This window comes from Chelonoidis abingdonii, chromosome 5 (assembly GCF_003597395.2).
Source record: "Chelonoidis abingdonii isolate Lonesome George chromosome 5, CheloAbing_2.0, whole genome shotgun sequence".
In the NCBI taxonomy this organism is placed as follows: domain Eukaryota; kingdom Metazoa; phylum Chordata; order Testudines; family Testudinidae; genus Chelonoidis; species Chelonoidis abingdonii.
This window is the reverse complement of record NC_133773.1, coordinates 66,055,388-66,082,801: the sequence shown is the minus strand read 5'-3', so window position 1 is coordinate 66,082,801 and position 27,414 is coordinate 66,055,388. Positions and strand designations below refer to the sequence as shown.

Below are 27,414 nucleotides of genomic sequence, written 5' to 3'. Positions count from 1 at the left end.
TTATATATACATACAAGGTGCAAAACATATTCTGACTGCTTTAGTATAAAAAAATCAATACTTGGATAAAACTCCATAAAATGACATGTGAAGGACAAAGTAACAGTCTAGAGCAGGGGTCGGCAACCTCTGGCACACAAGCTAATTTAACGTGGCATGCTGCTGCCGGCCTGGGGTCCCTGTCGTCGACCCCACTCAGCCCGCTGCCACCATGGATGAACGGAACCCAGGACTGGTAGCAGGCCGAGCAGGGTCGGCGGCCAGGACCCCAGCTGACAGAGGTCGGCGGATGGAACCCCAAACCGGCTGGCCCCGCTGCCGGCCTGGGGTCCCGGCCGCTGGCCTCTGTAAATGTAAAATGTATTACTGGCATGCGAAACCTTAAATTACCGTGAATAAATGAAGACTTGCCACACCACTTCTGAAAGGCTGCCAACCCCTGGTCTAGAGACTAAAGATTAGCATCCAGACCATAGATCTGATTTGTGTCAAAGTTAATTCAGTGCATTAAAATAAGGTAACAAAAGTAATTTGGCATCAATTGTCGGGCAGTTCAGGTGTCCCACCCGCCACTGCCATGTGCTGCTCCTGCCCTCTGCCTTGGAGCTGCTCCTGGGATTGCTGTGCAGAGCAGGGGGAAGAGGGGTGCCAATGTCCTGGGGGGATACAACAGGGCTCAGGACAGAGGGAGCTTGCTGGCAGCAGCTGCTGTTTCAACTTGCTGATCTACTTAAAGGGGCAATGTGTGTGTGTTTCTCTCTCTCACACACACACACACACACACACACCACAGCCATGCTGTGTCTCCTCCCTTCATTTCCGCTGCCTTGTAGAGTGTGAGGCTACATTAACAGCAATGTGTTAACCCTTGAAGGCTCAGCCAAGGAGGGCTAGTTCATCGTTTAGCAATAAGACATTCCCAGAGATATATCCCACCCTCTGATTCCATCACCTCAACGAAGCTTCACAATCATCACCGCTGTGTACAGTACTAAGATGTTTGTTTAAAACTTATTTTGTGCGTGTCTGCTTATCTGCTTATTTTCATTCTTTTGTCTGGTGGAAAAAATTTCCCTGGAACCTAACCCCCTCCCCATTTAGATTAATTCTTATGGGGAAATTGGATTCGCTTAACATTGTTTCGCTTAATGTAGCATTTCTCAGGAACATAACTACAATGTTAAGTGAGGAGTTACTTTAATAGTGAAAGACACTTATATGCATAACACTTTCACTTCTGTAGCAACCAGTCCAAATGTTTAAAATGTGGGCAAAAAGCACCCCAAAAAGCAAGAGTGGGAGAAAGCAATAGGAGATACACATAGAAGATGAGCCACTAGTATACTATTTTATAAATTATTTTATGAAAAAACAAATAAAATGTGGCCCCTTTTATACAGTTAGTAAAAAAGTGGGAGGATTTGAGGTTACATGCATGTAACTACCCTGATTTAAAGAAATTCTTGAATATTTTTTCCTAGTTGGCATTTTATTCTATGGACACATTAGGAATGTTAAAAAAAATATTTAGAAGTGTTTAACAGATTTCTAGATTGCCACTAGCTTCATCCTTCACAGTATGGTACCGTTATATTCTTGAACACCTCTTCACTCAGGGCCAGATTTATACTTTACATGCCCCTAGGCACAGCATCTTCAGCATCCCTCTCCTCCCTGCACCTCCGCCTATATAGTTTTCCATAAAAAATGCAATAAGAAATATAAAAAATAATGTAAGTACTTTTTAACTTTTAAACACACTTAATTTTTAGGTGTCCCTAGAACACCTGCACCTCTAGTCACATGCCTACTGTACCTAACTGGAAATCCGGCCTTGACTTCATCTGTAACCTATGTTAATATAAATTATTTTTATTAAACATTTATTTTTAGAAGTGCTCAACTCTCGACACCCTTTTTTTTCCCCAAATAAAACTAAAGAGGATGTAGTGCACTTGCAAATGAACAGGTATTTATATATGATGGAAAGTGGTATAACAACTGCTCCTATAGTGATCAAGGACTCCTAGCTTTGCTTCAGGCCTCCCTTTGCTAACACCACTCAAACAATGTGATTTTTACAGAACAGCAGTAGTGACATTAGTCATGTCAAACTCTACATATCAATTATAATAAATCACATCTCCAGCAATTCAGTTTTAATTAAGTTTAGAATCAGACACTGCAACATCCAAACAGCTATTTTTAGCACACAGACTTGAAGACTCCTCCAAAAGGCAGTGCAGACATACTCTTAGTGACCACCTACAAAAAGCTGGGCTTAAGTGACTCTCTCACACAGGAGCTTTGTGGCACAGGTAGGGATAAAATCATTCTTCAAGGCAGTATTCAACTGCCTTAGTCACAAGATCATTCTTTTACCCCATGCATTCTCCTGCATCATTCACCACACACTTCCTAACTTCAGAAACAAATGAGGCAGGAGTTCTACAGACAATAACCTCACTGACTAAACAACCGAGTCATTCCTGGCACACAGTCCGTCGTATGAACTGAATGAGGCAGAGGTTCTATAGAAAAAACAGTTTGTGATCATGCAGTTAAAAGACTGTATCATAATTCATATAGAGCAGGGGGGCAAATTAAGGTTGCATGAACAAACACAGCTGCAGTATTTTCTAACTTCTGAATATGATAGAATATACCCATGTTCACACCCTCTACACTGTTATAATAATGTTTGTATGAAGTATGGCTTGTAAAGTATCATTTGAAAACTCAATTTGCTGATCAATGAGATCATGGCAAAATGCACGTAGCAGTGTTGCACGTAAAGTTATAGACATAAGTTGAAATCATAACTAAAAGTACAGTAGAACCTCAAACACCTCAGGAATGGAGGTTGTCTGTAACTCTGAACAAAACATTATGGTTGTTCTTTCAAAAGTTTACAACTGAACATTGATTTAATACAGCTTTCAAACGTCACTGTGAAGAAGGAAAATGCTGCTTTTCCTTTTTCTTTTTAAGTAGTTTACATTTAACACAGAACTGTACAGTATTTGCTTCCCCACCCCCCCACCCCCCAATCTCTGCTGCTGCCTGATTGTATACTTCCAGTTCCAAATGTGGCATGTGATTGACTAGTCAGTTCATAACTCTGCTGTTTGTAACCCTGAGGTTCTACTGTATGTTTCCCAGATAAGCCTGGGGAGCAGCCAAATCAGTTCCTCAGAGACAAAGGGCAAGCTGATGCCTCAGCCAAGTGTCAAGTAGATATGGAGCATTACCGATGGAGCATTAACTGCTAAGTGGCCATTCTTTGGCAGGAAAGGGGTCAAGCGCAAAATTCTACATTTTGGCAAAGAACCAGCATGGAGTTTCCTTCCACACAGACTACTTGTCACCTTGCTCCCAGATGGAAATGCTTCTCAAAGTGGGACAGGACTATAAAATGAAGGGACAGACACCACAAGACACTCCTCTCCCCGTCCCCTTCCACCCATTGCATTCACTGCACCTGAAGAGACAAAGGAAGCAGCTGTTGGACTCTAGGGGAGGGGTCCTGACCTGAGAGTTTGATCAGCTGCTGGAGCTTGTGGTGAGAAAGTTTTCATTGCAACTAAGATAGTTTCTTAAGTAGATTCTAGAAATCTTTATTTTTCTTGTAAACATTTCTGACTTTCATGCCTCATTACTCATACTCACTTAAAATCTCTGTTTTATTATTTTATGTAACCCAGTGTATTCAAGTTGAAGTGTCAGGGTAACTCCAGTTGGGGTAACAAGTTATGTGCATATTATTGCCTTTAAGGAATAAGGGACTTAACATATTTATATTGTCCAGGAGAGGACTGAGCTGTATAGGACATATGTTTCTGGGGAAAATCTGGGACTGGGAGTGTGTTGGAGTCGTTCTGTGGTAATGCTTAACACGGGTAAGAGCCAAGGTGTGGCTGGCTGGCTGCAGCACACACAGATATAGCTGACAGCAACTTACATGCTGCAGGCTGTTTCTGAGAAGTCTAGGCTGGAGACTACGAGGCACTGTTAAGGGCACCCCAAGTGACAAGGCGGGGGTGACAACTACTCACTGGTTTGGATTATACCCTGGTGTGTCACACAGAGTGCTTGACTTTGCAATCTTAAAATTCTTTTTACATTGAAAACTTCATAAAAACAAAGTTTTCATAAAAGCAAACTGAAAAAATTAAGATATCATGTAGAATCACGCTGCCTCTGCACAGGGGTCATCAGCAAAATTGGAACCTTTGGATCTACAGCAGAAACCTCTAGCACCTGAGCTAACAGAGCAACTCACAGTAATAGTAGGCTGTTACCCTCTGTGTGGGTCAGTCACTAAAGGGGGATGCGACACTATCATCAAACATTATGAGACCTACTGGGAAATGAGAAATGTTGGAACTGGAGAATCTTGAGTTCTATTCCAGATACTGGAGGGAAGTATGCTTTAGTAGTTATATATACTTCTGCCCTGACCCCAAAAACCTGTCCGCTTATAACCCATCCCCTACCATGTTCCCTAAATACCCAGCCTGTCAGTTTCTGTCCGTCTTCTCTGCTTCTATCCTCCTCCAAGTTGTCTGTGTTGAACCTTTCATTCTATCCCTGACTCCGCCCTTGCTCCTGGTCCAACCACCAAGCCTGCACTCTTCCCCCCCAACTCCGTGCTCTTGTCTCCTCCTTCCCTGTCCTCTCTGCCCCTCACCCTTCTGCATTCATATAGGGATACTTCCTTTCCTCCTCCTCCAAATTGCCTGTATTCCAGCATGAGGAGCACTAACAGCACAGGAGTCTCCCTGTTCTCATTTCCAGCAACAAAAAGGTACTCCTGAAGGAATTCTGTGCCACTGCACAATGCAGAATTTTGCAGAAATTTATGCTGTGTGTGCAGAATATGCTTTTTTGACCATGGACCCCATCAGTAAAAAAATTTTGAGCACGCACCCCAATATATGTATATTTATGTATAAATTATATACATGTACTACTACACTAATATATTGTGTACATTATAAAACATATAAAAATAGAAATTAAAAAAGGATGAGATAAAGATGAAAAACAATATTTTTTATTGTATTTTATTTATTAACAGTACGAAAACCCTTTTTGCTCTCACAAAAAAAATTATTATTAATAATATTTTTAGTGAGAGCAATGTGATTGAATATGCTTCATTATTTCTGAAAATCTTGTTTTAACACTTTGTGATACAGCAATTCAAAAGCCTAGATTAGGGTTAGGGTGCAGGAGGTGGCTTGGGGGGTTACAGGGTCTGGGAGGGAGTTAGGGTGCGGGAGGGCGCTCAGGCGGTGCAGGAGGCGGCTCAGGGCTGGGGCAGGCAGGAGGTGCAGAGCACTTACCTGGGGCAGCTCCTGTTTGGTGCAGGGAGTGTGCAGGTGGCTCTGCACAGCACAGCACCACCCCCACGGCCGCAATTCTGGGAGCCATAATTCTGGGAGCTCCTCCCCTGCACCACCCCCAGCAGGCAGGGCCACTCGGAATGCAGTGGCTTTAGGGGCTGCAGGGCCCTGGGCTAAGGGGACCCAGGGTCCCTGGCCTGCAGCCCTAAAGCTTCTTTTGGAATGAGGCCTTGCGAGCACGGACTGGAGGACTCAGGAGGAGCAGGGGCAGCCGCACAGCCAGGAGCCGGAGAGAAGCACAGCTTTCCCCTTCAAAGTGCCGCTTCTCTCCGGCCAGCTTTGAAGGAGAAAGCACCGTTCTTTCCCACTGTTGGCTGTGCGGCTGCCCCTGCTCCTCCACGGGCCGGAGGACTCAGGGCTGCATTCTGAAAGGGGCTTTAGAGCTGCAGGCCAGGGCCCCGGGGCCCCTTAGCCCACGGCCCTGCAGCCCCTAAAGCCCCTGCGTTCCCGGTAGCCCTGCCTGCAGGGGAGTGGTGGGGCAGCTTCCTGGCTCGCTCGTTCCCTCCCTCCTCCTGCCGCCCTCTCCCCGCCCCTGGCAGTGCTCCTCCTGCTGCGCCCCCCAATGGATTGTCTTGCGCACCCCCTGGGGTATACGCATCCCAGTTTGGAGACCACTGAGCTAGAGGGTTCCCGGCAGCTGCAATTCCCCACATGCTCTGACAGAAGGAAACAGCGGCATGCAAGAAAACTCCATGCAAATCTGGGACTGAGCATCAGGCTGTTTCTCCCTCTGGATCCCGAGACTCTGAGAGGTCGAGGGGAGGTGGGTGTCTGGGCTCTGGAGGGAGGGAGTGCAGGTATCGAGGCAAATGGGGGCCATAGCTGGGCTGGGCTCGGGGAGGGGAGAACAGGACCTGGGTTGTCATAGGGGTTTCCTTAACTTTCTATTCCTGGGGGAATTTGTGAGCGTCTCTGTATTATTACAAACATACTTGCTGACAGGTATTTTGAGATAAATTACCAAAACAATTGAAACTGGCCTGATTATGTAGTGTTATTTTGACAATTAAAATTTGCAGAATTTTAAAATATTTTGTGCAGAATTATTTTTTTTTTAAATATTTTGCCCCAGGAGTAAAGAGGTCCTCCTCAGCCAGAACCAACTGCATGAAAAGCTCTGTCCAGACACATGTTGGAGCTCACTCAGTGTGGTTAGCACAGAGCTCTGTTCAGGTGGAGCATACTCAGCGGAGACAATGTTCACAGAAGTTTGCTGACATTCTCTAACAAACCAGTACTACTTGTATACAAACAACAATTTTCGGAGTCTTAAGTCAGCCAAATTTGGGTAGATTTTCATTGGGACAGCAAATCGTACCTCTGAAAACAGGGCAAACCTCATGCAATTTCAAGTCCCTTCTCAAAAACATGGAGGCGCTACAGCTTCCTAAAATAGCTGTAGGAGTGTAATATTAGGAAAAAGCTTCTTTTTCCTCAACTTCACACTCAGAAGCAGTTCAAGCATTTTGCCTGAAGCAGTCCAAAAAAAATTCAACCTGAGCCAGATACCTGGCATGGAAAATTTCATCTTAAATAGTTTAAGTTTAGTAAAGTTACAGCCAATTGAGAACAGGGTCTTAAAATGGAAAGCATTAAACAACCTTAGCTATAAGTTGGCACTGTCAGCTCTGCCTCTAATACAAGTTAAAATTTCTGGTAGTATTTAATCTAAAATTATTCACTGTAATATTTCATATAAACTGAATTTATTTATTTTTTAACTAAAACATACGAGTGGTGGTAAAAATCTAGCAACCAATTTTCTACAAAAGTTTGTTACTCTGGTTTTAAAAACTCTATATTTACAGCTGATCACACTGATAAGTAGCAAATTAAAAATCTGCATTATTACTGCCAAGTTTATAAGATAAAAGAAATCAAGTATTATTACAAATATTAAGATATTTATCACCATGACATCTGGGTAAAAAATATTCTCTAATTCACCACTAACAGATGCCTCTTTAGCACGTAAGTAACATAATATTAGCGTTAAAATACCATACCTGAGCTGGTGTTCCCTCAGATTAGACAAGGCTTCCATTCCATGTAAATAGGAATACACTATCTCCAAATCCTGCAAACAGACAGAAAACATTTATTATGCTTCTTGTATCAGCATACGGTATCAAAATTGTTACCATCTTTACAGCGCTCCCAACAGTTTTCTACTGAGTTTGCTAGAAATATTACAAATACATGTTTCAAATAGTATGTTTACATTAGACAGAGCATGAAAGTTTTGTTAGTGTTCTGCATTTACATACAAGAAACTTTTAATGGAACGTTATATACAAGCATGCTTTCAACATCATTAAAAGTATAAACAAAAAGAAAATCTTTATGTTTTTGCTGTGGTTCTTCTTGTCTTTGATTTGACTATAAAAGACAGAAGTCTGTCCCTTGATTTTAGTTGGCTGTTTTCATTTAATAATTCAACTAATATCACAATTTCTCTGCTTCCTTCTATCGAGGTATTTTAGGACCTTCATTTCTTTCATGAAAGCAGGCTCAGGAAAACTGAGTATCTACAATGGAAGGCATATCTACACGTACAGCACTGCAGCGCAGCTCCAGTATATCTGGTGAAGACACTATATGCCGATAGGAGAGAACTCTCCTGTCAGCATAATAAAACCACCTCCATGAAGGGCAGAAGCTATGTCAACAGGAGAAGCTGCCCACACTGCTGCTTATGTCACTGTAACTTATGTCCCTCAGGGGGTGGTTTATTCACACCCCGAGTGACAAATTCTGCCGACAAAAGCTGTAGTGTAGACATAGCCTGAGTGTTTTGGGGGGGGGAGGGAATCAACACTTTAAAAAAAAAAAATGTTAACCTCATGCCCAATATTCTTCTTTTCATCCCAACCCACTTCTTAGTGTTTCTAAAAATAAACACCACTATATGAGAAAGCAGAGTTACAATCCTAATTATGTGAGAAAGCTTGAAAGCCAGGCCAATGAGAGGATCTACCAAATGAATTACCATAGCCCTCAGATATCCAATTCACTAAAACAGTAATGTCTAAGAAGATAAAAAGCTATTAAACGTGCCAAGATTTTACTACAGGAATACCAGCCTGAAATTACAAAATTTGGATCATATCCTAATTGTCATCCTCTAAAAACCAGTACATCCGAGGATACTTCTTTCAGGCTCATTCCATGCCACATTTGGCACTATGTAACTTTGGTAGAGGGTTTGATATTGTTGTAATTGTCCACTTTTTAAATGGAACTTAGTCATAGGGGACAATTGCTTATCTGCTCTTTTTAAGAAAACCATAACAGAAGCTTGCTACTTGAGGTCATGGCAGACATAGCTTCAACTATAGAAAGGAAGTGCAAAAGTAAGATTTCTTCTCTAAAGTAAACAGTTGATAATCAGTCAACATCAAAACCACATTTCCAGCTAGCTCATTGCAAAAGACTATATTAAACAGGTGATAAGTCATCAATATGTAATGTGTGGACATGGAGAAGTTTTTGTTGTTTTTAGTCAGTTGCAACGTGGAGAAGCATTACAGTTTTCTACAGAAACATACGGAATTAATGCCATGCATAGTATCTTGGTGAAAAACTTAAAAATGTATTCAAGTCTTAGATGTCAGACAGGTGAAATTTTCTCTAATATATTTTTAGATATGAGATGAAAAAATAAGTACTAATAAAAACACAAAAGCATACAAGTATTACCATCACATTTGTTTAAACCAAAATTGTGCATCGAAGAAAGTAGAACAGTAATTACACTCAATGTTTGAGACACTGGACAAAAAAGGATGATCCCCTGGAGCTAAATTAGTACTAACGTGAAAAAATCAATATTCCTACTGAGAAAAATCATTAAGAAAAGGGAGAGATAATAGGCTGAAGAAACCCAGTGAGATACATGAGTAAGCCACGGAATTCCAACAGTATTTACTAGCTCCTAGGACTTGCTCGTCAACCTTCTACTCTATAAAGATTCTTATGCCACCCTCAACGCTGTTGAATCCAAGTGCCCTCCAGAACTGCATTAAGCAACATGACTACCATTTATCACACGTGGTTCATATTCTCTCCAAGGGAAAAATTGTGCATACAGTGTAGTGTTTGGTGGCAGGTTTGGTTTTTTTTAAATTAATGTACATGCTGCAATGTATTTTTGAGAATGCAAGGTTGCAGAAATATGCCTTGCACTTGGAGTATAAGATGCAAGGTTTTGGATGGTCCTTAGTTCCTGTGGGACTTGTTCCTGTCTTGGACTGCTCTGAGAAAGGTCTGTCTCCTGCAAAGGTCTGTCTCCTGCTTTTGTTCTTATGGTAACCAGTTCCATTGTGCTTAAGGAGCAGAGCTGTTTACCAGAGTTTTCATCCCAGAGTTTTAGGTCATCTTTTAGATATGCTGTGCCCAGGTCACTGACCAATTTTAAGATAAAATGCTGGAACCTTAAACTTGACTCAGTATTCTACGGAAAGGCACTGCAGAGACAGAACAGGATTGATGCGCTCACAGTAGCTCATGTTGCTGAGATGTGCTGCAGAATTCTGTAGCAGCTGGAGTTTTCTTCAGGCTGATGGTTTCATGACCAGGTGTACTGCATTGCTATAGTCCAGATGCGAGTTGATGGAAGTGTATAACCGAGGCCAGGTCATCATCCACCAGGATGAGATAGATTCTCAGGTCAACCAGAGGGCTTTCTTCTACCCCCAGCATAATCTCTGCCTTACTTTGGTTGGGCTTCCACCAGCTGTTCTCCATCTATAAGCAGGACCTCATCTAAGCAATGGTCCATCTTTGTGGTAGCAGTATGATCACATGTGCTGAAAGATGTGTAGAGCTCTCTCATACCTATATTCTGCTGACACTTGAGTCCACCTCATCTTATCAGTTCACCTAGTGGCTGCATGCAGATGCTGAATAAGACTAGAGAGCTACTGATCCTTGTGAAATTCCACAAGTGAAGAATCTAGTGCTACACATCCAGTTTCCTATTACTGCTCTTTGAGTGGGACTCAGAGCAGCTTAGCACATTTATCCAGACCACTGCCAAATCTCTCAATTGGGATCAGCAGTACCTCATGGTCAAATGCTGCTGAGAGGTCCATGAGAATGAGAATGGATGTTTCCCACCAACTTCATCTTCTCCCCCGACCCCTACAAGCTCCTAGCAGAAGCTAACATTAAAATGATGTGCTGACAAGATGTGTCATAATAAATTAAAATGGCAACAGAAATCTCTCCACAAAATTCAGAGATATTCTAAGAATCCTATTTTAACTAAAGGTCAAAGTCAAGACCTGTATTAAAGCCATCACGATAGATTAAAATTAAGATTTTTTTAAAAGGTGGATGACTTTTTAAAAGTGGAATTTTACTTAGGTATTTACCAAATCAAAATCAGAACTGTTAACACTTACTGGATGGTAGTTTCTTTCCAAAAGAAGAAAAGACAACTAAAGTGAGACAGAGATTTTAAAAAGGAATTTATATTTAGAGCACCATTGCCTACCACATTCTGAAGGTACTTGGAGCGTAGTAAGAAATTAAACAGATTTACAGAAAAACAACAAGGCTCCAAAGAGGCTGTAAAGGTCAGCATGGCATAGCTGAAGAAAAAAAAATGCAGGCTGATAAGATTATTGAAAGAATAAATTGAAAAACACTGACATTTAAGTGTAAACCTAAACTTGAGAAATATATAGCATGAAGGGGAAGTTCCAAAGATTTGTCTCTGCAATTTCAGCAGTAAATTTTCTCACTTCACAAATAAAAGGACGGACTTAGTGCTCAATCCTCCTAATTTCTCATTAATTTGAGGATTGGGGGGGAATTTTTGCTTCACAAATTTACACTTGATGGTGCAGAAGCCATATTTACATGGCACCACAATGATGGCTGCTGTCTGGGGCAACAAGAGAAAAACGAGAAAATGCAGAGACAGCCCACAATCAGGGGGGTCTGAAAATTGTCTACATTTTGGCAAGTGAAAAAAAAAGCAGGAATGAAATAGCCAGTACCTCCAAGCAGCAGAATCCTATGAAAACAAAACGAACTATTGAACACGAATTTCAGCTGATGCTTGATTTAACACCATTGCATGACCAATTCCTTGCAACACCGCTGTTACCTATTTTAAAAGGACTGTCTTTCAAGAGACCAAAGCTGTTAATAGGAAATAGCTCCCCCTGGCATTCACAAAGAAAATCAAGTAAAAAAGCAAAAGCTTCTCACAATATCCTCCCTTAACTGGTCAAGCTCTGTTAAACCCATAGAATGCTACAATTTGTATAATGATTCAGTGGAGCCAGACATGAGGCTGAATACATTTCTATCTGTTATCAATATATACTCTGTACACTTGTGTGTGGTTGAGATCATTGCAGTGCTAACAGTAGAAAAACGAAGTTATAACTTCAAAAATTCAGAAAAAAATTAACTGTAAAATCCTCATCAAACATTACATCCACTACAATCTCTCACCAACAAGAGGCTAACTATACAGTCTCTGAACTTCAATCACCAGATAGCAATCAAATCAGCAGACAAAGGGAGTGTCATTGCAGTCCTTAACTGTGATGACTGTGTCATAAAGGCCAGGAGACAACATTCTGACTCCATGCATCTGAAGAAGTGGGTTTTTCACCCATGAAAGCTTATGCCCAAATAAATGTTAGTCTTTAAGGTGCGACCGGACTCTTCATTGTTTTTACACCAACTATAAAGAACTCATATACAACCCCACACCACAGTTCACCCAGTAATTTAAGGATACCATCAAATCCTTCCCCAAACTCCTTCCAGAGAAACTCTACAACCTCATCCCCTACAACTTCTACATGCTTCCCAAGAAACCCAAACAAGGAAACTCAGGCAGACCCATCATACCTGACAGCACTCTTACTGAAGGAATACTTGGAAAAGGCCAGCTTCCTCTAAGACTCTACAAACTTCATCCAGAAACTCTACATCAACAGCCTCCCCCAAAACACCATGCTTGCCACCATGGAGGTCATCTCCCTGCATACCAACATTCTTCACAATGACTGCATCACTGCCTGCCTCAAAAATCTACACGATAACATACAACACTCAGAAATTGACTAACCATATCACCAACTCATCCATTTCATCCTCACCTGAAACAACTTTACATTTAACAAACACTTTATCTAACTTGTGTGTAACTCAGATAGTCTGGTTCCCAGACCTGAAGAACAACTCTGAAGCTCAAAAATTTATCCCTTCCACCATAGAAGCTGGTCCAAGAAAAAGGTATTACCTCACCCAACTTGTCTCTTAAAAATTCCGTCCATTTTCTTGTTTGACCAGGAGGCAACAGGCTTAGAGCATTGTTAAGAGCCAGCTGCTACCTCAGAAAGTTTTCCACTTAGCTCAGAAAAAGCTCAATTTCCAATTTCTGTGGTCCAGAGGATAGAGGGAAGTAAAAACTTCAAATACTTCCATGTAAGTGTCCATTACCTCATCTTTTTATCCATGAGATATGTGTTTAAAAATTCCTTTTCAAATATTTGTATAGAAGTCTTTTTAACATTATGGATTCACAAAGGTACAGGAGCTCCACAAACTCTGAATTAGACTGAACTTACAGAAGTCATTTTATAAATAACAATGTAAACGATGGCTATCAAAATCCCTTTCAATTTTGATATTCCATACATAACTGCCAAGATATTAAGGACTATAATTCTCACTGAAACAGCTGTATTTTGTCCTTCAAAAATATGTTATGCAAATACATCATACATTCATGAACATTTGACCAGAACAGTTGCGCAAAATCCCTATCTTACTAATGTTAAGCAGCTACTAAACTCAACTACACTGTGCTTTACACAACTGTTCCAAATGAACAAGTCATATTTCTGAAAACTGTTCTACAGATCAATCTACAGCCAATAAAAAACAAAAAGTGTGCAGTTAATGGTCGGTTTTCTCTATTAGTTTTCAAAACCATAATATAAACACCACTCAAATTACCACAAGGTGGCAGACTGAGCCATCTATAGCCTTCAAAAAGTTCAGAGATAAATACCCTCCCCCCTCCCCTGACACACAGTTCTCTGTCAGTTTTCCAATTAGAAGCGTATGCATATAGCTAGCAAGAAGAGCCAGCTTTGCTTCTGTTCCCACTGGAAATAAAATCACAGTTTACATAGCTACTTAAATATTCTACCAGGACTAAGACTTACTGCACAAAGGCACTGACAAAGCATCAGTTATTTTCTCACTTTGGTTCTGGGATTTTATTCACTCAGGGCATGTCTGAATGACTGCAGCAAGATTGCAAACTTCACCTGAGTTGACTATAATGATTCAAGTCCCAACCCCAACCCCTATTTTGAATTTAAAAGAACATTTAAGAATTCTTTCTGCCATCTTATGCTGTGTCTACTCTAGGGGGTTCTGCAGGCACAGCTATAAAGGCAAAGGTTCTTCAGTGTGAACAAGCCCTATATCTGGCCTCTACCAGCTTAGCGGTGCACATTAAATAAAAAAGCCAGGATTAAACCAATACAGAAGTGTCCACTGAAAAACATGCAGAAGTTTAGTTAAACTGTGCTAAAGGATCCTGACACATGAGGTGCAGGAATTGCCATCCTACAGAACTGGGCAAAGATATGCCATAAATATACTATTATTGGGCTGAAGTGTGCCCTCACCTCAACAGCTCACACCAAAGAAAAGCTACCCTCTCTACTGTATGTGCAAAACTTGCAAAGCAATGTTGGTTTCCATTCCTCCCTGTGGCAGGATGTGAAACTCCTGTCCTAGCTGAATTTTTTGTGCTTGCTACAGTAAATGAAAATGCTTCCTTCTAAGAAATTCAATGCTTTATTGCGAAGGCAAAACATACTCTTTTCTTTCCAAGGGTAATGCCAACTATCAATAGAGGAGCAAGAACGAAGCTTCCCACTTGACAGTTATTCTTTTTATTTCAAGTTAAGGCATAAAAATGGAGTATAAGCTTATTTTCTTTTCCATCAAGATCTGGAGGAGGTAAGGAACCACAAATTCCAAACTACCTTCTGTTGCACTAAATGCATTATTTCCAAACTAGGGGTATGGTTTCTATTTTTCAACCTAGTTAACTGATTGCCCATTAAGTTGAGTTAGCTAATACTTCTTTAAGTGCTAATCCTTACTTTGTCTTCACTAGGGAAAAAAATATTTTAACCTATATTAAGATGCCTAGTGAAAACAAGGCTGTTGAAGTTTAGGGCAAAACTTCTTTAGGGTAAAATACACTTCTTTCTTCTGGTGCAATATCTAAATCAGCATTTGCAAAGGTGTAGGTTAACTCACTCAATTTAACGTGTAATCAACTCAAGTTAAAAGAGATGAAAAAACAGCCTAGAGGGAATGTGCTACAATTACTAGAACCCCTCCATCCCCCCAAGCACATATACTGGAAGTACAAGAGTGCCTACTCTCAATCTTCCAGCAAACAAAACTTTTACACCTAAACTGGCCTAATCATGTGCATAACACCTTCTCAGTATGCTGCAAATAGAGTGACCAGATGTTCCGATTTTTAGGTCTTTTTCTTATATAGGCTCCTATTACCCCCTACCTCCTGTCCTGATTTTTCACACTTGCTGTCTGGTCATCCTAGCTGCAAATGTCACCTTATGATGACAACTATGGTACACACATACACACACACACAGCTGTCACCCAAACACTATTAACAGTTCTTAAATAGTGAGCTATAACAAAATGGGGGAGGGAGGGAAGGGGCGCTAGGAGTTTGTCACATATGTTTTGGTTTTTTACATGTCATGGTTCAATCCCAGATTCTTCTAACTCTTTCTGCCGAGGTAGATATCTACTGAGTTCAATAAAATACTGGGTTTTTCAGACAAATCATGGAAAGCTTCTGTCATAAACAGATAGCTAAGGGTTAATGTTTCTTTAACCTGTAAAGGGTTAACAAAGGGAACCAACACCTGACCAGCGGACCAATCAGGACCCAACCGAGATTTTTTAAAAGCTCAGGGCAGGAGATGTTTGGGTCTGTGTCTTTTTCTGTTTCTCGGTGTGAGAGGGATCTTTTATCTTCAAGCTTCTAATCTTCAGTTTCCAAGCTTGTAAGTACAAAGGTAAAAACAATAGGTTATTGTTGTTTTTTTTGTATTTTCACGTGTGTAGTTGCTCGGAATGTTTAAATTGTATTTCTTTTCTGAATAAGGTTGTTTATTCTTTTCTTTTAGCAATTGATCCCTGTATTGTCAACCTGATACAGAGACTATGTTTGGTGGTTTTTTTCTTTTTATATAAAGCTTTCTTTTTAAGACCTGTTTGAGTTTTCTCTGGGTAGTCAAGGAACGAAGGGAAGGAAATTCTCTTTGTGTTGATTTACGGAGGGTGGAATCTGTGCAGCCTCGGGAAGAAGGGGAAGGTGAATTGTCCTCTCTGTTTTTGTAATTCAAGGAGTTTAAGTACAGCAATCTTCCAGGATAACCCACAGAGGGGAAGCCTGGGGAGGAAGTAAAGAGAAGACAAGGGGAGGGGGGTTATTTCCCTTTGTGGTAAGACTCAGGGCTTCTGAGTCTTGGGGTCCCCCAGAGAAGGTTTTGGGAGACCAAAGGGAGCCAAGCCCTGGAATCCTTGGCTGGTGGCAGCGATATCAGATCTAAGCTGGTAATTAAGCTTAGAAGGTTCATGCTAGCTTCTCAGTTTATGAACGCTAAGGTTCAAATCTGAGTAGGAAGCTACGATAGCTTCAACAGTAGCTTTTTGTTCAAGTTGGGGGCTCTCCCAATGCTCTTGGAGAAACGAGCTGCCTCTCCCCTGCCACTGCACTCTACTCCATAGGTAGCTGTCTTGAAGTGTTATTCTAAACTGGTTGAATGTATTGACTTTATGGATGAGTAATACACCGCTACCTCGATATAATGCCACAGAATATAACATGAATTTGGATATTACGGGGTAAAGCAGTGCTCCGAGGGGGGCGGGGCTGCACACTCCAGTGGATCAAAGCAAGTTCAATATAATATGGTTTCACCTATAACGCGGTAAGATTTTTTGGCTCCCAAGGACAGCGTTATATCGAGGTAGAGGTGTACTATAGCCCACAGACACAGAGGACCAATTGCTGGCCGTTAAAAGAGAGTTATGGTCTGGTTTTGGAGCTGAATTCCCAGGGTTCTAAGATACTCAAGTATATACATGTGCACAGTTTAATCAATTGTCTGCAGCATTTGGATTCTTTACAGCTCATATGGACCAACAAACTGTTAAAAAAACGTTTTATAAATCCATTTTATTGTTGTATTGTAGTTTCCCTGTTCTCCAATTCCTGGTTATAAGTCTCTCCAAACATAACATTTTAATTAACTTGGATAGTAATTTGCAAGAATTTGCAGCTGGGTTGTTTAAATATTTGTGTGGGAGAAAGACTAAGAAGGAGATAGTAGAAAAAGATACAATGTAAAGTTCCAACATACTTGACAGATCAGCACATTTTAGATTTTGTATATGAGTAAATATACGAGCAGATTAAAGCATGAATCAGATGTAGCACTATTTTATTAACTCTAAGAAGTTTGAACAAGTTTAAAAATTACCACTAAGTACAAGAAATATTAACTATTACAAATTTTGTTTAGAGAAACATTGTATAGTGATATAGTCACCAAATGTTTCTATTTGGCAGGAGATTACATCATTTACATCAAAATTTACAGCAGGGCCTACTAAGACCTTACATATCTTGAAAAATGAGAGCGGCAGGGTGGGTGAGGTAATATCTTTTATTGAACCAACTTCTGTTGGTGAAAGAGAAAAGCTTTGCCACTTGAAATAGCAACTTCCCTCACCCATCTGCCTCTCTAATATCCTAGGAACAACATGGCTAAAACAACACTGCAAGTATCTTGCAAAATTCATCTGGAAAGGCATCACATCACAGAATGAAACTCTTTTACACCTCCCAGGGCATGTTTCTGTGATTTGTCTTAAACAGAATGGCAGTTCTGTCTTCAGTCACATATAAACCAAGTAAGTCTCCAATTTTTTAATATTAAAAAGAAAGATCAAGTGTGATGGATTTTGTTAGCAAATGCTAAGTATTGCATAGTAACAACATATTTGCCATACACCACATATATATTTGACGCATTGGATTTTTCCATAACAATTACTTCCTTTTTTTAAAAAATTCTCCGCTTCAAGTGTGACCATATCTGCTACAGCAAAATCCATTTGAGGAACTAAGACACAGAAGGACAAACAAACAAAAAAATTCCTCTCAATCCTATTAAAAGCCTTTTCTACATCAAAGGTAACAAGAAAAATGGATGGCATTTTGATAAGGTGATATGAATTATTTTAAATATGATTGGACTTTCAATCATTTCCCATCCTTACTGAACACAGTTTGATCCAGACATAAACAGACAGGCAGAATGGACTACAAACAGGTGACTAATATTTTTGCTAGGAACATTAGATTATGGCTCACCAATAACATACACCTGTAAGGTCCACAAGAGGCAATATTTTTTTCCTAACCTCAAGGATAAATACAACAGTAGTTTTCATAAACTAAGGAAATTCCTGCCCCAATAGAAGAGCATTAGAGGTATCTGCTAAACAGTCTGCTAAGAACTCCTTAAATATCTTTCACGGTTCAGTTGGAAAGGCATCAGATCTTCCTGGAATTCTGCCATTATTCATTTGCACTACTGCCTCTAGAATCTCCCTCATTTCTTCATCTGAAGTATCTTTACCATTCTTACATCTCTGGCACGCCTATACCTCCACATATTTTTCAATTACCTCAAGAGCGTGGAGTTTCTGAAGTGTACAGATCACTATAGCATATTTCATTATGATATGTTATCATTGCTTATTTTTATCAAGCAAAATAATTCATTGCTCTTGGCTGCCTTTAAACTTACAAAACAAATAACTGTGTGTTTTTCATAAAAATTCTTTTTTGGTAGCACTTGTTATCAAGCATATTCATTTTCCCAGTATTAGCCAACTGATTTTTTTTTTGAGGCTGCAGTTTCATGAGTTTGTTTTGAATCCTTGAGCTCACGTCTAATTTTAATTTTCAGCTGACCCCTTCTATTGCTTCATACAGAAACCTCTTTATATGGTCTTTATCTTTTTTTCCTTTTTTTTTTTTTTTTTTTTTTTTTCCTGGGAGGCCAGGAGGTCTTCCTCTTTCCTCTGTGATTGCAGCAAACAATTCATTCTTCAAAAAGGTTATCTTTGAGTCCCAAAGCCAACTATTGAAGATTACTTCCAAATGGGCAGGATTTCACCATGTAATACTACCAATATCTATAGATCTTGCCCACTTTGTTAAGGATTTAGAAATTAAGATTAAATATGTTCTAGTATATCAACGATATGGTGTAAATAGATAGCCTCATTCTCCTGTCCAAGTTTCTCCAACAGTCAGAGACTAAACCAGGGGTCTCAAACACGCGGCCCACGGGGCTCTTGCATGTGGCCCACCAAGCTCCCCATGCCCCCCCGTCTACCCACGGGATTGCCCCCTGTGGCTTTGCGAGCCCCGCACTGCTGTCTGAAGCAGCTGGCAGCACGCCCCTTCGGGCCGGGAGGGGAAAGGACGCAGAGGCCTCCTGCATTGCCTCCTTCCAGGCACCGCCCCCTGCAGCTCCCATTGGCCGGGAACAGGGAACCACGGCCAATGGGAGCTTCATGGGAGGTACCTAGAGGAGCGGCAAGAGCAGCACACGCACGGAACCCTGAGCCTCTCCCCCACCCCCAGGGCCTGCAGGGACACAGTTCCAGCTGCTTCATGGAACGGAGCAGTGCGGGCCAGGGCGGGCAGGCAGGCAGGGAGCCTGCCCTGGCCCCACTGCAACCCCGGAGCCGCTCCAGGTAAGCAGCGCCGGGCTGGAGCCTGCACCCTACACCCCAATTCCCTGCCCTGAGCCCCCTGCCGCACTCTGCACCCCGACCCCCTGCCCTGCGCCCCCTGCCACATCCCGCACCCCAACCCCCTGCCCTGTGCCCCTTGCCACAACCCGTACCTCAACTCCCTGTCCTGCGCCCCCTGCCATATCCCACACCCCAACTCCCTGCTCTGAGCCCCCTGCCACATCCCACAGCTCTTCTGCACCCCAGCTCCCTGCCCTGAGCCCCCTGCCACATCCTGCACCCCTCCTGCACTCCCTGCCCTGAGCCGCCTGCCGCACCCTGCACACCACCTGCACCCCCTAGGGGCAGCGTTGGGGTGGGGACTTCAGGGAAGGGGTTGAATTGGGGTAGGGAAAGGGTGGAAAGATGTGGGGCAGGGGCAGGCACTAATGGAAGGGGTAGAGTGAGGGCGGGGCCAAAGGCAGCAAGAGAGGGTGTCAGTGATGCAGCCCTCAGTTCAATGCACTAGTCCTCACATGGCCCTCATGGTCATTTGAGTTTGAGATCCCTGGACTAAACTGCTGAGATAAAGAGGTTAATGCAGTTCTTTCCCTATCTATTTTGTCTTTTTAGTTCAGATCTGTCCTAAAACCATAGCATTTTTACATATTTAAATTTTACATTTAAACATAGGGATTGGGTGATGTAAACAGGCCATTTATCACACCACGTCCTTTAAACAGCATAGTGTATGTCTACACTAGATGTTTTTATCTTGAATTAATCAATTGCCCATAAAGTCAGTTAACACCTTTATAAAGACTAATGTGAACACGCCCTAAATATTTGTTCCAAGAAACAATCATTTATAGTTTACCCTAGGTTGACCCCACAGACAAGCCAAAAGTGGTTTGTGCGTGGTGTAGACATACCCAGAGTCGTAACAGCAATATGAGTGCAACAGATAGCATAGAGGAAGGAGGACTAACTAACTCAGTTACATGGGCATAAAGTGAGGGAGGGGCACTCATTTGCACAACAAAACAGTGCTTCAACCTGTTTATAGGGACACAACCATCTGTTAGCCTGTTGGCAGGAGTGAAATACTATTAGCTGCCATTGTCAGCAACAGTATATAAGCCATATCTAAGCCAACCGTGTCTTAACTTGTCACATTCTATTAACATGTTAATACAGTTAATACCCGAGGAGTCCAAGCTTTCGTTTAAGGCCAGATCCTACACAGATTTAGAATATTTTATATTTTATTCATTTCTTTACAGCCAAATTCTGCATTAATTCACACTGCCTGCAATCCAAATGGACTTACAACTTCTGCAATGCACTGAAGTGTCATCAGAAATTTGGCTCTTAAAATTTGAAAGAGAAAATACTTACCAAATACACCAAAACTATTTTTAAAAATTCAATGTTTTAAAATTAACCACTTGGAAATAGTCGTGTAAAATCAAACTCTTCAGAGCAAGAGTTGTTCTTATTCTTAGCCGGTAACTAAGTAGGCAAATAAAAGTGCTATGAAAATATCTAAGAGTAATAAAACTAAATATTTCTGCAGTAGGTACAAAAAATCAAATTGCTAAAATTGTGTACAGTCAACTACAATAATATTTAAATTAGGAAGTACAAGTAAAAACATTTTAGCAAAGCTGTGCAATAAAGCACTCAAACATTTTAGTATAAGTCAAATATAAACAAAACAGAGGCCAAAATGGTCACATGTATGAAAATGTGCCAAATATTCTGCATAGCTAGTATTTTGCAAATACAGTCTCCTAAATCAAATCATAAAAGATGTTGAGTATACATTTTTTCTGACAGATTTTCCTTTAAACACTTATTTGTACCAAATGTTTCAAAATAAGTTTTAATTAAAATTGAAATAAAAATATATACAATAATTACAAGCTACTGGTAGAGAAACAAAACTACACATGTAAACTGAAACTGTTAACTGTTCACACTGATTTAATTCAGTCATAGGATGTAAACCTTGTTGTAACACTTCTGTGCTGCAGCATTCATCCAGAACTTCTCTTGTGTAAGTTTGACGCCAATAATGCTGGGGCTCAATGCTGTAAAATGTACACACTACTGGAACCACATGATACTATGTTGAATGTGAGTTGTCCCTGTCTTCACTGACTATGGTCAATTGTCAACATGATCAAGGCCATGGTCAACATCATGCTAGGTCACTGGTTCTCAGACTGGGGGCCATGACGCCTCAGGGGGTTCTGACATGGTTATGTGGGGGTCACGAACTGTGAGCTCCAACCCCAGCCAAAGGCACGGGGCTGCTTCCTCCCAGTGTAGGAACATAGGGGGTGGGGACAAGAGATGACACAGATATGCTCACCCCCCAAAAACTTGCTGTGTGCCCCCCTAGAGGGCTATGAGAGAGGAAGCAAGGAACAATACCAGGGCTCCCTGCATCCAGGTCACTTTTCGTACCTGCGATGTGAGGTGAGCAAAAGGAGCACAGCTGCCAACTTTCATGCAGTAAATAAGCACTCCGACTTTCACAATAAACCAAAAATCAAGCTAACCCCATTTCAAAACAAGCCAATCCTTAAGAACCCCAACATTCTGTGACTAGATCCCCTCAGCATGCAGTCTGGTGGTGGGCCTGCCTTGCCTCTGCTTGCTAGGAACTGATCCAAAAAAGGAAGCAAAAAGCTACGAGCCAAACAAGCTACAAGTCAAACACTAGCCAACAAGCAACTCACAAGCCAATTGAGCCAAAAAACGAGCCCAATTTCTGCACTTTCTTTGCAGGTTTGGTATGTCTGATCAGGAGCTGCTGCTCTCTGCCCTCCCCTTACATAGACCAGGTGGGGAAAGGGACCTGGATGCAGGGAGCCCAGATATTGCACTCTCCCCTTATACAGGCCATGTGGGAGAGTGAGAAGCAATACCAGCGCCTCCATGCAGGCAGGTCCGTTTCCCCTCATGGGCACAGGGAGCCCATGGGAGCCAGGGGTGAAGGGGGCGTCTATATTTATATATAAACATATGCTTTTAATTTCTAATGGGGGGAGGGGTCGCACTCACAGGCTTGCTATGTGAAAGGGGTCACCAATATAAAAAGTTTTGAGAACTGGGTAATGCAATTTTGAGAAGCCATGTTCTAACTCAATGCGGTCTTCTAGTAAAGACAACCATTTGATGACAACTGTGTTCAGAATTGATAACTTTTCATAGGATTTTTTCTGAGTAGGGTAAAATGGAGTTTTTCATTTTTTAAACATATTTTAAGCCAGCATCATTAGGGTATATCTATAATGAGAAAGAAAGAAAGAGACAAAGAAAGAAAGAACCCACAATAACAAGACCTGCAGAAATGAAAGCCTTGATTAACTGACTCAGGCTTAACATGGGGCTCATGCTGAAGGGCTAAAAATAGCAGTGTCGGCGTTCAGACTCAGGCTGGAGCCCAGGCTCTGAAACCTGGTGAGTAGGAGGGTCTTAGAGACTGGCCCCTTCCTCTAAGACTCAGTGCCACAGAAGAGAGTCTTTGCAGCATAGACATATGCTAACTCCAGTTAGAAGTGCTTAAGCACAACTTGCCTGTCTAGAAGTGAAGGTTACTTCCCTATAACTGACATGTCTGGTCCCGATCTGAGGGGGTTACGCCTGTGCACCATGCGTCCAGAGCTGGAGAATTTAAAAGTAGTAGTGTCCGTTGGTTCACACATGCACCCTGACTTACCTCATGGTTTCATACGAAGCAGTAAAGGACGGGACAAACCGAATGCATCTCCAGTTCCTTCTCCTCCACAAAGGGGAAGGAGGGCAGGAAGTGGAATATAAATAGGGACTACACATCTCAAAGAACCTCCAATTACAAGTAAGTAACCTTCTCTTCTTTAAGTGATGGTCCCTACTGTATTCCACTGAAGGTGATTAGCAAATTGTACCTAATTCAGCAAAGAGTACAAGGATGAAGATGGGAGGGCAGAGCGAAGGACAGCCACACCAAAGGAAGCAACCACCGCCTAGTCTTGCACCAAGACATAATCCATAGCAAAGGTGTGTTCTGAACTCCATGTTGCCGCTCTACATATGTCCCGGACAAGCATTCTGCAGGGAGGCCATGGTTGAAGCTTGGATTCTCGAGAAATGAGCTCTCTCATCAGAGGGCCCAGGCAGGCCAGATAATCTGATAGAGTGTAATGTACTCCAAAATCCACATGGAGAGTCTCTGGGTGAATATTGCCTGACCCTTAACTCTTTCAGCTATTGCCACAAATCACCTGGGGGATTTCCTGATCGGTCTCATTCTCTGCAGGTAGAAGGCCAAGGCCAGATGGACATCGAGGGAGTGGAGTCGTTGGTCCTCTTCTCAGGTGTGCTGCTTGGGGAAGTGAAGGGGTTGATCAACATGGGCCCTCATGGCCCCAAGCTCACCTACCCTTTTTGCTGAAGCAATAGCAACAAAGAAGATGACTTTCATGCAAAAGAGGGACATAACACATGATTCCAGAGGTTCAAATGGTGGTTTTGTAAGTACAGATAGAACCAGGTTAAGGTCCTACTGTGGAGTGACGGGTTGTATGTGTCTGAAGGTACTGATGAGGCCTTTCCAAAACCTCACCCTCAAACAGATGAGTAAAGACAGAATGTTCTTCTACGGCAGGGGCAAGGCAGCGTGTGAAACCACATCAACTGCCACTACATGGACCTTGAAGGAATTGAGAGCAAGACCCAATGCCTTCAAAGACAGGAGGTAGTCCAGGATAAGGGGAATCCCCACCACTTCTGGGGAACATCCCTTTTTGTTGTACCCAGGAGGCAAAGCATTTCCATTTGGACCGGTAACAACGCAAGAGTGATCGCTGCTAGTGTGACCATACAAAAATTGTGCTTGCGAACAAAGTGATTGAGAACACACAGATCCAGAATTGGCCTCCACCCACTCTTCTTTTTCGGTATCAGGAAGTAAGCTGAGTAGAACTGCATCCCTTGGTATTCCGGAGGGACCTGCTCTATCGCTCCTCTTTGTAGTAAGGAGTTCACCTCTTGGGTGACGATGCTGTTGTGAGAGGAAGGATATGGGAAAGCGGAGAGTGCCTGTGGATCAGGCAGCATGATGAACTCAATTGTATAGCCATGGTGGATAATGTTTAGCACCCATTTGTCCATTGATATTGCACCATGCTGGTAGAAAAAGTGCTAGACGACCTCCAAAGGGAGTGGGGAGGCTGTATGGCAGTAGGCAAGGTGGTTGAAGGCTCTCTGTTTTCTCAGAAATATCACTTCTGTGCAGGTTGCATGTGAGAGGAGGAAGGCTGTGAAGGCAGAGGGCAAGATTTCTGGGAATGTTGATGTTTGTGTGGTGGTTCATAAGGCCCCTGATGGAAAAACTTGTAAGTCCTATAACGTTGTGTGGGTGAAAGGCAGTAGAATTTACACTTTGGCACAGATGTGTAAATATCCAAGGAACCAAGTGTAGCTCTTGAATCCTTGAGGATGTGGAAGGAATAGTCAGTTTTTGGAGGTCTTCAATTGCATTTTGAACTTCCCTGGGGAAACCAGGGGAATGGAGGCACAATTCCCTCCACAAGACAATGCCTGTAGCTATATAGCATGATGAAGTGCCTGCCGCATCTACCACTAATTTAAGTGCTGTCATTGCTACCCATTCCCCTTCCTCCTACATTGCCTAGAATCAGGCCCAATGGTGTGGCAGTTTTTCAGTAAATTCCTCCAGTCTGCTGTAATTCAGGAAATCTTATTCAGCAAGCTATAGCTGATCATTTGAAATCCTGAACTGAAGGCTATCTGAAGAGAAGATCTTGAGGCTCAAAAAGGTCCAACCACTTGCCTTCCTTATTGGTTCAAGTGGAGTGCAGGTGCTGCTTTCTGGACCAAGCAAATTGGGAAGGAGTGAGAAAAGAAACTCAGACCCCTTAGCTTTTCTGCCCTTTTGAGGGTAGGAGTACATGTGATTGGTTTATGCCATGCTGTTCTAGCTGGCTCGAGGATGGCATTCTTGATTGGCAGAGCAACTCTACCCGATGCTAATAGCCAAAGGATGTCCAGTAGCCTATTTTGTGTGTCTTGGATCTCCTCCAGTGGGATGTGAAGTTCACCTGCTACCCTACACAGGCAATCCTGGAAATACCCAAAGTCATCTGGGGACAAGGGGAATGCCAAAGCCACTGCAGCATCTGGTGAGGATGAATGGGAATTGCTCCTGGTCTGGCAGTACCATCTGAATCGGACTGACTGGCTCTTCCTCCACCAGCTCGGAGCGTCTACTCAAGAACTCTAGAAACGGGGAGAAAGACAAATTGTCCCTCGCAAAACAGGCAGATTCCAAGGATGAATATTGGGGCCAGGATGATGGAGCCAGAGAATGTTGTGGTGCAAACCAGAGGCTCCTTGTCAGCTGGAGTGGAGGATATTGCCACAATGTAGACAAACTCGCTGAGTACCCAGAGTGATGGTAGGGGATGGGTTGTCCCTGCTTTTCATCCAACTCCTCCAAAGACAAAAATTTCGACACCAGTTCCATCGGCGGTACTGTTGGAGCCAGTGGAAGCAGATAGACCATCGTAGCAGGAGCGAAGGGTGCCTTGGCTGTGTAAACTAATATGTTCATTTTATCCTGATCAAGACAAACCTATAGTGTGGACCTTTGAATGAAGTTTCACATAGTTGATGATGAAATTTGACTCCACTATAAGCAGGCTTCACAGTGCTAATCCATTTGGAAATCAGCATTTATCACCCAGCAGATAGGTTACAGTGCTGCATTCCAAGATGATTATTCACCTCCTCTGCTTTAGTTAAGCAAACTAGAAGGGAAACAGGAAAGTTGCAATTACCCTGTTAGAGATATTGTATCAAACAAATCAGGGTTCTCTGTTTTGCTGCAGCTGTTCCCAGCAGAAAATGAAAATGAGGCCTTCCAGAGACCCTAACTTTGCACAAATACCAGTGCCTTTAGTATCAGAGACAGACATCCTTGGATGCTGTTATAGGAAACATGGGGATGGACAAGAAGAAAGGCAGTCTTTCACCAAAGAAAAACTTTCTTGTGCTACAATTAAACTCTGTTCACAGTTAGCTTTTTTGACAAAAAATAGATACCACTGTATGTTTATTTTATTACATTTACTCAATGTTTTTCTAATGCAAACCAGAGGAAAAAACATCTACTTCTGTTTTGTAATAAGTTTCACCTGGTAACATGCAAGCACAAAAACTTAGCAGACATTACTAGTTTCTCAAAACCATTTTTCAATCTCACCAGCACAACCTGTTCAAATACGAGTGTGCTACTGGAAGGTTTAATGATCTACCCACACAAGCAGATTTTAAACATTCAGATCAACACAATTGATTCAATATATCATGCTGCTGCTAAAGCTTTTAACAGAATAAAGACGAAATGAAGACATTCATGATTATAATGATCCCATAAGATGGGGGATAAATGTGAAAAGGCTAGATGGGAAATTAAAGCCTGCCACCTCTTACACTCAGCAAAAAGCTAATGAACAGAGAAAATTATAGAGTGCAGTTGTGCATTTCTTGTCTGCTCTGGCGACTCTTAGAAGTCAGATAAATGACTTAACACAAAAGCACAAGTTCTGGAGTGAGATCTCTGTTCTTAGATATTGTGTTCTCCCATAGACAAAATGGTTTACCACGAAAGATGTCTCCTACTGACTGCACGTAGTCCATAATTATGAAGGTCTCTCTTGAGTTATTCACAAATTTAAAATATTGTATGCCTCTCTTCCCTTAAATATGTTAATAACCATCCCCTGGAATCTTGTAGTAAAAATGTTTTACCTATTTTTCCATTCACTGCATACACATATTGGTATACTATTTAAGGGTTGCACTGACTTCTAGGTTCTGACGATGTTAGAAAAACAAAACTGTCAAGCTCAGTAGGCCAAGTATTTTCTCCCTTTTAAGTTTAATATCTGTTCAGTGACCCTATATCATTTATAAAGCTAGTTGTCTGCCCATTATTCAAGGGAATAAAACTCAAATATACTGATTGTGGAGGTCAAATCAGTGACAATAAAAGACGGTTACTCACCTTTGTAACTGTTGTTCTTCGAGATGTGTTGCTCATATCCATTCCAGTTAGGTGTGTGCGCGCCGCGTGCACGTT

At 41.8% G+C, this 27,414-nt stretch overlaps 1 protein-coding gene across 6 annotated transcripts in view; it reads right to left on the bottom strand.

Annotated features, from left to right (window-relative positions):
* RAPGEF2 (Rap guanine nucleotide exchange factor 2) overlaps nt 1-27,414 on the bottom strand; it is a 324,533-nt gene that overhangs the window by 209,981 nt on the left and 87,138 nt on the right. For all 6 annotated transcript variants that reach the window (XM_032803442.2, XM_032803445.2, XM_032803447.2 and 3 more), the window contains exon 2: nt 7,415-7,485. In XM_032803442.2, coding sequence (XP_032659333.1) covers nt 7,415-7,485 — 71 coding nt within the window. The remainder of the gene's footprint in view (nt 1-7,414; nt 7,486-27,414) is intronic.